This window comes from Hylaeus anthracinus, unplaced genomic scaffold (assembly GCF_026225885.1).
Source record: "Hylaeus anthracinus isolate JK02 unplaced genomic scaffold, UHH_iyHylAnth1.0_haploid 11982, whole genome shotgun sequence".
Taxonomy (NCBI): Eukaryota; Metazoa; Arthropoda; class Insecta; order Hymenoptera; family Colletidae; genus Hylaeus; species Hylaeus anthracinus.
Genome location: NW_026534330.1, coordinates 10040255 through 10052898, shown reverse-complemented (window position 1 = coordinate 10052898; position 12644 = coordinate 10040255). Strand labels below are relative to the sequence as shown.

Below are 12644 nucleotides of genomic sequence, written 5' to 3'. Positions count from 1 at the left end.
CATATTTCAAATAAATCTCCTCACTTCTTACCATTGCCAAAGGAGAAAAACTAATAAATTCATGTAAATTCTATTAAATAGATACTCAGGAATACAAAGAAAATACTTCTGCCGGTTCGTTTAAATTTTATGAGTCCCTTGAAGTATTTCTGATTTCTATAAATTGCAATGACAAAACGAAGCGATGCATTAAGAAACACAATAAACAACCATTATGTTTTACGAGAGATTAAACAAGAAATTGTGGAAAACAGTGAAATTGCTTTCCGTTGAATCTTAATGCATTTAAATTAAGTCGTTATTTTCTTTCTCGGAGTTGCTACAACGAGCGGCGAGTTTATGAAACTATCGAGGAAACAATATACCATCCAATTTTTCTATTATAATTGCAGACACCACATAAATTGTGTGAGAACGTTAATATATTTACGTGCGTATGAACGAAAGAAGAGAGTACAACAAAATAAGTTGCAAAAAAATACTGTTGTTAAATCGAATGTAGTTTTATTCAATGTCAAGTGCATGCATGAGTAAAATTTATTTATGAGGCGTCCTAGCAAAGTAATAAAATTAAAAGTACCGTAGCCAGCAAATATGAAAGTAAGTAACTGTACGTAATGAAGAAAAGTTGCTATTTCGTGGTTAATGGCTATAATTCTTAGTTCGCTAACGATAAAGTAGTACGACGGTCTCGCATATTTTTCTGCCAGTTTTAATTTTGCGGTCGCATAATGCGTGCCATTCTTCTTCATGCATGAGAATAATGAGCTCTTTTATTTTCTTTTAACTTATATGGCCGCGACACTGCTGGAAGGATACATGCAAGCATTTCCGGATTCCTGAACACGTAGGGCTACGTGCCTCAAGTTATTAACATTATTCGTGTAATACAATTTGCAGCACTTTGGAAACAATATATATTTCCTTTATTTTCGTCTATATTCATGCCAATTATAAATAATTATACTTAAGTATAATTTGTTTTGAGAAATTTTCGTTTACCTTGAATATCAAATACAGAATTGGTTCGCCATGCTATGAAATTTTGAGTTTCCTCGAAGGAAAAATAAATTCTGTATACGAAAAGGTCGTAATCTGAAGAAATAAGCGTTAGCCAGAGGCATAGCAAAGGGATGCCAGGTGGCTTGCTACGCCTCAGGTGGCAGCCAGGAAGAAAATGCCATCAAAAGAGTTGAAATATAAATACAAATTATTAAATCAAAAGGAAAATTCACCAAACAAACGGAAATTGTATTTGTATAGACGAATAAATTAAAAGTACTTGATGTATAATATTTGAAAAAACTTCCTAAATGTATTTTGGCATCAAGGAAATGAATTTCGTTGGAACTATACAGAAATATGTTCGGCGAATGATTGCAAAGATCTTCTTCATGTCAAAGGAGCTTTTTCGTTCGAGAGAAAGGAAAATGGTAATTAGCTCGTGATACTCGCAGAGCGTTTTACCATTCCATGTTGCTATCTCATAATAGAATAGGAAGAAATTTGGGTTAATGTAAAATATCTTTATTCCAAAAAACATATTACTTAGTATCTAGTTCAATATGAATATTCATATTTTTAATAGCAAAGTAACTGTTCGACGATTATTTAAATCCACATTATCGTAGTTTCTTGCTGTTACTATTCCACCATTGTGTGCATCTCTTTATCTTTATTACTATTACAAATAGTGCAAGCTCATTAAAGTCTGAATAGTGCAAGTATTTTACTAAACGTATGATAACATTAATTTCAACTTCCTACTGGTTATAGTATACACGTAGAATCGCGTGGTGGTAATATTATCCTGCCTCGTGCTCGTTTATTATTGGACGAATTTCTAGTTACACGAATAAGATATGGAAACGTTCCTCTACCGAAATTTGTATTTGCTATCTTCAGGTACTGATATAATAAAATATTGTATATCCCAAAAGAGCTTTTAAAATTTCGTTCTTAATAGCAATCATACGTATTTTCATTTCAAATAAAGAATATGATGTCGCGAAGAAATATTAAATGACTCACTTTGCAAAGAGAAGTACATCCTCATACCGTTGTAGTTGGTTTGAAGTGTTCCGAATTGAATTCTTTTCATTTCTTACGCAGTCTCGCTCTTCTCTCATTAACTTAGGCGTTACATTTGCTCTCATCAGGAAAAGTAGCATCATTCCGCTCAGGCTCCTTTGATATGTACTCTTTTGCTGGCTAAAGGGCTTTCGTTATAACTCACTGCATTAGTTAATAACTTACTGCACAAGACTTTCACCTAGCTATTCGTCCATTGTAGTCAGTACTATTATTTTTCCTCGCGGAGTTTAGCATTGTAATTCATTTTCAACATTAATTTTGAAAATAAATATTTTCACGTTTCGGAAATAAATTAGCAAGAGTACTTTGATCAAACTTCTTTGTGTCGATGGATTTTGTATAAGATATAAATAAATTAGCATTGACAAGAAGATACGAACAATCGTACAACAATACCAACATTTACCTAACTTTTAAAAATTCTCGTTCTATCAAATTCTAATCATTACGAGTAAAGACATCTCTCTCACTATGCAAGTCAAAAATTGTAATAGCACATTACAAAGATGCTTATATTGCCTATAGAGACAACAAATTTTCATGAAAATCACCAGAAGTAAAGTTCAAAGCTCTCATTTTCAGTGCATCCAAGAAATAATTGTACAAGCTATCTAGTATCTTAAAAGAAATTCCCAAACGGCATCCTTCCTTTTCCTCGAAAGGTAATGCTCACCCTTAACGTAAAATTCTCTCTCGGCATGAAGTGCACAATTATATCTGTGAAACGTTATTTCTTATCAAATAAACAGAATTCCTGTTGCAAACACTTCTCATTCCCCCCCTTTTTATCCGACCATCAGCAACCGAGATTTGCCCTCCGCAGGGATGAGGGCAGAAAGCATTTAACTGGTAATATTCGCGAAGCGTTCTGTGATTCCGGTCCAGGCTCCGTGGATGGGAATGACGCAGTGGGATGGGACCTGGTCTGAAGGAGACGAGCACAGTGGGTCGGAAATGACTCGTTACCGAGGGCACCGGAAACCGCTCTCCTTCTGCTGCCGCCATCAGTCGGTCTCCAGTCGCCCCACGCCTACCAGGAACGATGCCCCTGGCTATGCCGACAGATAAAGAAAAAAAGAGAAGCAGGACTGTCGATGGTGGAGCTCCGTCCTCATTCAACTACCGGATAACTTCTTATCGCGGTCGAAGGGACTCGAATTTTACGTGCTGAGACTAGAACGAAGACGGATAGAAGAAATTGTGCAGAGGAGGTGACGGCTCAATGAAGGAAATCGCTGCTTATTTCGTTTTTCTTACGTTTTCATTAATATTACATTACGAAATTTTCTATATCACGCTGGTCACGGCGTTACCCGAAAATTGACAACAGGACTTTTCGTTAAATAACGAACAAAATTAATTCCACATTTGCTCACTTCAGAGTAAATGTTAGAACTAAGAAGAACTCGATAGTTTCATAATTGTTTTGCCATGGAATACGGTGCTTCTCTGTAAAAACTTCGACGAAAGATTTACGATCCGTTTCGTCCCATATATTCTGTTAATCTTAGTAACTTCCTACGCTTCAGTTTACAATTTTGCAACTTGTTGCGAAAGTCTGCCGAGTCTTTTTGTTCCTGTGTACTTAAGAAGGCTGCCAAAGCGTTTATCACTCCTTCCCTTACCGAAACGATCAAAGTTAGTAAGTCCTGGTAAGGTGGTTATTAATATTTAATTCACTATTTAATCACATTTTCACACTGACTGAAACTGGAAAGTTTTTCTCTCAAACGTAAGCCCTTCGCATCCAAGGCGAACGCCAGTGCAGTGGCGCGCGCGTGCTCCCACACGTGACTATGCGCTCGCGCGTTTCCGCACGGGGCTAAACGCTCGCGCGCGCTTCCACACGTGACTAAGCGCTCGCGCGGACATAAACTTCAACAGCCAATATCTGCATAACGGAGCGTCGTATTAGAAAATGGAAAAGGACTTTCTGATTGATATTGGTACTAGGTATTCATTTCTCAACAGTTTTTTGTTGTTTTTTTTTATTTTTTTTCGTTAGGGAAATCATTTAAAAACGTTCCTGTCCTGTTGGGGGAAGGCCGATGATAGTATGGGACTCTTTATACCACTTCTAATATAATATAACTTATTTATTTTTGAGATCGTTAAAGTTAGTATTTAATGAAGGTTGTGTGAATGTTAAAACAGATCAATAAATGCAAAGTTCTGGTAATTTTTCACTAGAAAATTAATAAAAACGAATAATGATATTTAAAGAGTATTATAAAGAAAATACCATGACAAACACAAAAAGGAATTAAACGTTTCTGTTAAAAGTAACCCATTCAACCATTGCTCGTCGCTTGGTTGAAATAGGAAAAATAAAGGGACTGAAAAAATATGTTCCGCACGAGATAAATAACCCACAGAAGCTTCGACGAATTGAAATAGCCAATTCTCTACTTCAAAGAAACAAGCAAGATCGATTTTTAAAACGTGAATGGATTTCATACGGTAATTGGAAACGAATGCATGGATAAAAATCACAGGCCAAAGCAATGCTGAAAATACAGTTTCATCCAAAAACAATAATGGTGACTGCTTAAAGATTAACTAAGGGACTTATGCATCATAATTTTATATCATAAAAATATGTAATTATTATAGTCTTACTGTAAAAAAAAAAAAACACATGAACTTAAAATCTTTGTCGATCATGTTCATTACTATCTGTAAACAATACGTACATTCGTGCATTCATTAATATTACTTCTTATTTCTTATTTCGTAATTAATACAGACGATTTAATATTAGAATGAGAAATTCTGTTAAAGCTCTAGTAACATATACTATGTCATTAACGTTCTAAATATAATGGTTAAACGTTCGTGGACTGTTTGAATATTCCACTACGTAATTACACAAGGGAAAATTGAGATATATGGAACCCAAGTGAAATTCACAAGTTGAAAGGATAGAATCCTCAGGTGAGCAACTTTAATTCTTCATTATCGAGAGTACTACCTTCCCTTGGAAAAAAATGTTTTACCAAAGTTGCGCCACTAAATCGCCGACCAGGACAGGCACTATTCGCAGAAACATAATGTCTCTCGCGTACACATAATTTTCAAAACTATTCGCTGATCCCTATGCACACCTCGGACGCCTGAAATGAAATCCCTGTGAATTATTCAGAAGGTACGAGATCAATTCATGAATTCCTTGGACTTTTACATACATTTCATTTTATTATGTGATGTCTCAATGCAAATATGAGAGATATATTTTTAACGATTATTGCAATATAATTCGCGACACTTATATTCTACCACATCGTCTCTGCATTCTAACTATTGTAGTGAATACTTTTTTTGTAAAAAGCTAAATTATTCGCCTCGTTTCGTCTTTTAATGACAACACTCCAAATGTCTATTCGATATCTTCACTTGGAACGATTATGACGAATCTATCGATAACTATGTCCGTACCTCTTGGAGCGAAAAGAAGCATTCCATTGCAATGGATAACTGCTGCACTCAATGCTGATTCTCAGAGCCGATTTTCTAAAAACCTCTTCTTGAAATCGGTAGTCTATTTATCGGTAAGTTCTCCAAACTTTGTTGAAATCCTTCTGTTGTCGCCACTAAAATGTGCACTGGACCTCTATCACTAATATTACTTACATCAAATGCTACGACAAGTTTCAGAGTCATTACTTCATGATCGTTATTTTTAAAGGTACGATAGGCTTCAGCATTCTTGATGACACACTCGCGTATAAGGAAGTAGCAAAAATATCAGAATGGGACGTTTCCAAAGGGTCGCGCACGTCCGGTTCCCTTGTCACGGTTCAGTAGCGGCCGCGGTGTACCGTTGCAACCGCGATGCACACCGACGACAAGTTATTATTCCTGTTATGGGTCTGCCAGTGGGCACGCCGACAACGAACCTGGAATATCGATTCTCAACTGTCGAAGGGAGGCAATACGGCCGACTTCCGGCGCGAACCGGAAATGACTGTTCCACGCCTGCCAACCCAATTCCCCGTTCACCATTTACCGTGGCATGGACGAAGTTCGCCGCGCAACTGTACTCGTAAAAGAGTTATGGTTCCTTTAAGGAGGAAGGCTGGTGTGGCAACTAAAAGAGGCCTAGGAATTCTTTTAAGAATTCTTTTCAGATGTATGCTTGTTTCTTCACAAATCGCTGTACTATTGTCTCGATGGAATCACTTTGAACTATTTATTGTGAAATTTTCATTAGAAACTGTTAATGTTTGTTGCTGCAATGGTTGAAGATGCGAGTGATCTCAGAAAAATGATATTAAGGGAAAAGTGTAACGAAAGGTTCACTTTAAGAATTTTTCCTCGACGAATACCTGTTTATCCGCAGATCACTTTATCGCTATCTCAAAGAAGACACTTTTAACTATTTATCGTGATATTTTCATTAAAAAAATATTATTGTTTGTTGATACAATAATAAATATCCGAACAAGTGTTAATGATCGTTTCGAAAAACACTTCGATAGTTGGTACCCGTTAACTAGAAATTCATTCGAAATTCTGTAAAGAATTTGAATTTCAACCCCGACAACTGCCCGAGCCAAATAGAATCGATGATCGCGATGTCATCTGTCCTTGTTACAGAGCATGCAATGGGTCGGATTTAATGACGACGACCAAAGGTAAATACACTGGAAACACGCACGCGTTTTACCACCTGTTTCCGTTTAATTTCGCGTTCGTTACGTGTAATGTTTAATGGCTCACTGCATGTCCGGATTATTTAGTTTGCGGTTCTCTTGAATTCCATTCCAGAGTTTGGCAGAGACTATTCGCAAGCTATTTGTTGCGAACAAAACTATATATTCCTATTCTTAGATTCTCGTGTATCTTTCGAGCTTAAAACAACTTGTTCTTCTCTGAAAATGACCAATTATAAGGTCGAGAAAATTTAAAACTTCGGTATGTCTTTGATGGTACTAAAGATTCTCGCGCTCGAACGACCATTACTTAGAAACTTACTTAGAAACTAAATTTCGCTCGAGCATGTAATAAATTGGAAAATCTAATATGCGTTTTATTACCTTTATTTTCTTATTTGTCTTGAGCAAATTAGTGGATTTAACTGAATTACAGGATACATAAGTTCTTAGATAATTAAACGACGACTACGCTGACAGACGCATTTTGTTAGTAAAAAAGAAAATCCTAAAGCCCCTTTCGGAAAAATGTTACACAATGGAATTAATTTTCCTGGCAGTAGTGAAATGGAAACCGGTACGATTTGGCATTTTATTCGCGTGAGCGCGCAATGCGAGAAAACACAGGAGTCGTTTGAGTATGGTATCGAATCCGTTAAATGAAATCCTGTAAAACAGAAACATTGGGGGGAATGCGGGTCTAATATAACCGACGTCAGAAACGTTGAAGGTTCACAGGTCACGGGTTACCTTTCTTTGGGAATTCCGTTTCAATTAAATTTAATCCTGTGTGAGTGAGATGAAAAAGGTTGCATGCTTCGACGATAGCAGAAAAGGTTGCATAATTTACTGATTTGGAACGTACAAATTACATTTCGCCTTCTCTCTTTATTCTCGATTTTGAATTCGTCTAACATTTCCACGGTGACTTCTTTCGATGGAATTTCTGTTTTTGCGCAGTCAGGTGGATAGCGCAGATAATTGCATTTACGATTCTCTGCATTTACAATTTTTAAATAGATACACGGCTACGGTCATTGGTCAATTGGTAACAAATTGGGTTATATTAAATACTGATGTAAATAGAATATTGAATTAAATTAATGTGTAAAAAATTCTCGAGAGATAATTAATAAACGATAATTAATAGTTTTTGCATGAAGATGATTTTGTTGGAATTCGAAAACAGTTTGTTTTAACGTGGTTTCAATTCATTACTTGAAACTTTAATTTCACTGATATTTTACCTCCACAAAAGATAACATAAACTGCTTTGAATTATCGAATACACATGCTCCATTGTACATTTTTAAAAATACAGAATGTGGATCTGTAAATATAGTATTCTTAACCCATTCATCTTGTTCCTTAGACATTTTTCTCTATTAACACCGATAATGTAATGACTCGTTACACTTGCTCGGTCCACCTTGTAAATTGTATCCAAATATTAATCCAAGTCTACCAACATACTCCGTTTTCCTCGTAATATGTCAATCATTGATGCATTCACCTTATCCTATTTTTTAATCGACAATTATTATCTGCCTTTGGAGAATTGGCTAAAACTGTGCCGTACCCGACGGCCACTTGTATTTTGATGTCGATGGAACGCAAAATAAAAGAACGATAAAGCCACACGCGCGAGAGCAAGAGTAACGCGTCCATCCGCTCTAAATTGAATCCGAACACATAAACGAAAATAGGGACGAATTTACTTGGCCATCGGACAATTTCCCGCTCCATACGCTTCGGAAATGTGCATATCGCGACGATGGTACCAGCGCAGCGTGCGAATCACTTTCTTTTGTCTTCTGCAGGCTCCCGCATGGAATACGAGTGCTCGAGCATTGACTATTTTCCAAACGAGGAGTACAGTCCGGATCCCAGCGATTCAACGATGGCAATACCATGTGAGTACCATGAAAAACGCACCCGTGTGAGACAGGTGGAATGAGAAACGTGTGCCTCTGAAGGGGGTTGATTAGGTGTCCTGTGCCTGGTACTGAACTGGAGTGTGACACGCCCGTAAAATATTCGGCGGGAAAATGCTTTCAGCTGGCAGAATGCACCGTCCATGATAAACTGGATCCGACAATTTGTCTATCCCCGATTTCTTCCCCTTCCCTCGAGCTTCTTCCCATTCATCGTTTTCATCGGCCTTTGAAATAGGATCGACTAAATGATATGGAATCAGGGGAAAATATTAGTTTCTCCCTAATAAAATATTTTAATGTGACGATGTTAATTTTACCTGTACTTTCTATTTCTACTTAATTTAATTTCTGAAGATATTTGAGATTCTCCTTTTGTATATTAGTTTCATTAAGTTTGAATTTCAAAATTAACAATTGTTCATTATGTTAAGAGTAGAAGGCTCTTTTCCAGAAGTAAATATCTTTGACTGTGCACTGATCACCGCCAAATGTCAAGAAACATATTTTTATTATAATATACACCCTACAAAACATGCTTCGTAAAGCATAAAACAAATGACAATATTTCTTTCAGACATAACCGTGAATATGTGAATTACATTAATAAAATGTTGCGCTTATTTGTATCACAATTCATATAATTAAATTATTAATATATTATTATTTATTTTCATTTACCATACTATTTATTCAACGTCTCCGTTTCACGAAGCCTGCAGCGTTACACTCACAAGGTAAACATTGTTAAAAAGAAAAACTTGCCCAAAGAAGGAAAAAAACAGCTAGGTCGCAGTTTACGAATCCCCATTCCACAATTCGCCTCACAATCATTTCCTCTTGTCGACACTCCCATGCCTCGGACGACGAATAGTTGTTCGGGAAGAAAAAAAGCACCGAAAAAAATTCGGCCCAAGGAAGTTTTCCCATTCCTCGAGTCTTTCATACCAATATTTTTTTACACAGATGCAGTTACCAAGTCGGCGATGTTTTTCTTTGCTGCAACATCGCTGCTGGTGGTAGCCGAAGTTTGTTACTTCACTGCTCACGTTACTCACCCAAGACACAGACTCTGCGTCTTTGTCGCCGGAGTGGTCTTCATAGTTTCTGGTGAGTAATAAAGTACACCGGCTTATATTGCACGCAATACTTTATGCTCACCGGCTTTGTAAAAAGGGGTTATGAATGCCGGAGAACAAGAACAACTACGGGGACTCGTGGCGCGCCTCTTCCGCGTTCACGTAATGATAAAAGTGAGAGTAGAATGACGAAAAATGACCATTTGTGACCTGGGCGGGAAATGCAAAATTTATCAATGTATAACAAAATTCAAATATAATAAAAGTGTAATAATATAAATCAAAATATAATAAGGGTGTGAATAAAGAATATATTTTTAAATGTAACAAATATATGCACGTTTATTATACATTTTCTATTAGTCACTACTGCATTTTCAGTTATGCAATTATGTTATGATGGAAGGGTATCGTACCACAATTTCTGAAAAGGTTTATCATCCTTAGCCGAAACGTCAAAATAACCAAACTCGTCAACATTTGCACTCGGAAACTAAGATAGAGTAGCTACTTACTCTTGGCATCCCGTAATGCTCCAGGAAATATTTGCACATTTCAAAAGTTTCGTTTATTAAGTGACAGCCGTAACGTGACAATTTTAAGCATGATGATTGATTACCCGTTGTTCTGAAAATGGTTGCATTCTGTTGTAGTAAGATGAAAGATGAGCATTATTCTCATTTAAACAATACATTTCCCGTAATGCGTAAAAGATAAAGTGGTCCGTTATTTGTTCAATATAAATATATAAATAACAATATAAATTCAATATAAATATATAAATATTGTTCATGTAAAGAAAACAAGTTGTGTATGTTTCAATAATTTAACATATAATCACAAATAGTAAATTAACGTACGAAAATGTTGATACTTGCGTTGAAAATTTAACAGTTGATACCTCAAATAAAAAAATTAGAAAAAAATAGAAACAGTATATGGCGCCTATAGTATCGACAACGGAAATTCAGCCCTCCTATCTATCAGATTGTGCATTTCGAAATCTAAATTTACACATATTCGATTTCACGTAACGTATACCTTTCCCGTGATAGAATTTTTAATCATTTTCACTATTCGTTTTATTTGCAATTTGATATCAGACGTGGAAAATAGTAGGAATTCGCTGAATCGTTTTGAAAATAAATGTCAGTATTTAGAAGAGTTTTCATGATACATTATACTTGTAAGAAATATTCTATAATCCCCAAACAAATAGCCTATATTTTATTAATTATATAAAATAGATTTGGAATTTTATAAATGAGACTGTTTTTAATGAAAATGTTTTGGAAGAATCACTCGACTGGTTTTTTAAATTGTCTTTGTGGCTCTATTGCGTAGGAAGGGGGATTAAATGTTAAACAATCGCGCGACGGTTACTTAATCGATTATTATTAAGCTGGTCAGTCTCCGTGAAATTGTCACGAGACTGTTTCAGGGAGATAAGGGTTCGGTTATTAAACGGGTTTCCCTTTCAGGTTTGTTAATGCTGGTGGGAATGGTGATGTACATATCTGTATTTAAAGCTGAAGTTGGTAGCAAACTTAGACCAAGATCGTCGTTTCAGGTCAGTTAAATGTTGCTAGTTTTATAATAAATAGTCAAGTAGATTTATATTTCGAATTGCTGATTGAAAAATAATGATTTCAAGAATTTCATTAATCTTTATTGAAAATGTTTATTTATTATTAATAAATATTTATTTTATTAAAGTATTTAACTTTACAATACAGTAAAATGAGAAATAATTTGAAAAATCTTACACGATATTATAACAACATTTAAACTGTATAAGTATACGTTCTTTTAAAGTAATACATTACACGAGTATTTACAGTAAGTAACTACTGTAATAATTAGTTTTTATTTCAAAATGTGTTATTTATCAAAATTGAAGTGTATGTATTACACTTCACTAATAATATTTATTATTATATGAATTAAGTTAATATCACAATTATATCAATCAAGTTTTGTATGTATTTTGATCGGGTTTGCCTGTGAGTTAAAAACAAAGTGAATTCTTTTAAAACAATCTATGGTCATGAAGCTTTCGAAGAATGTGAATGGAATGCTTAGAATCGACGGGAATAATCAAATAAACTATTGGAAAAATATGTTGACGTATGAATTGTAAAGAAGAAAAATTATTTTTATTGTTATATACGTTTCCACGTTCCATTGGTAAAAATTCCAAGTAGATGAGTAAATAGTATACAGATTTATAACTTTGAAGCTGCAAATGTCAAGTAGAGATGTAAAAAAGTATTCATAAAAAATAAGATGGTGACTGAGAAAATAAAGAAAATACCAAAACATTTATTGCAACGATTTATAGCTCTGAAACTTCCACGTAAATCGTGAAATTTAACTGTAAAATTTCACAGGCAAGTCTGTGTAGCGACGAAAGTGTGATACGAAATTCTCGATCTCATATTTTCTTCGGTACCTTTTAGATTACTTCTTATCTGTAGCGCGCTTGTACGAATGAATATCTTCGCAGCAATCTTGCGATTTCAGGGACCACCCTTCACCTACAGGTACGGATTCTCATTTCTGCTGTACGTGAGTGGCTTCATCACGACCGAGGTCGCTGGCACTTACGCCATTTTCTTGTATATTTCTTGGCACCAGAGAGAACTGGTACGAAGGGATTCCAGGCGAAAAAATTACGGGGTTGGTAGTATTAGCTTCTTTTCCACGACTTCCTAGGATCGGCTCGTCCATGCTAGGAAACTTGGACAGAATTAACATCCGCTTAAAACTTTTCATTATACGAATTGGAAATCGTTAGCCTTTATTTGGCAGAATATCAAAATGACGAGGGTAACTTTCGGCCGAAATTGCCCCTATCGATACGTATGCAAATCAGGATTTTATTT

General features: G+C 35.6%; 1 protein-coding gene across 1 annotated transcript in view; it reads left to right on the top strand.

Annotated features, from left to right (window-relative positions):
* Positions 1 to 12644, top strand: part of LOC128885862 (voltage-dependent calcium channel gamma-7 subunit) — a 51825-nt gene that overhangs the window by 32094 nt on the left and 7087 nt on the right. The window contains exons 3-6 of the mRNA XM_054140181.1: positions 8567 to 8659; positions 9647 to 9790; positions 11241 to 11329; positions 12283 to 12438. Coding sequence (XP_053996156.1) covers positions 8567 to 8659; positions 9647 to 9790; positions 11241 to 11329; positions 12283 to 12438 — 482 coding nt within the window. The remainder of the gene's footprint in view (positions 1 to 8566; positions 8660 to 9646; positions 9791 to 11240; positions 11330 to 12282; positions 12439 to 12644) is intronic.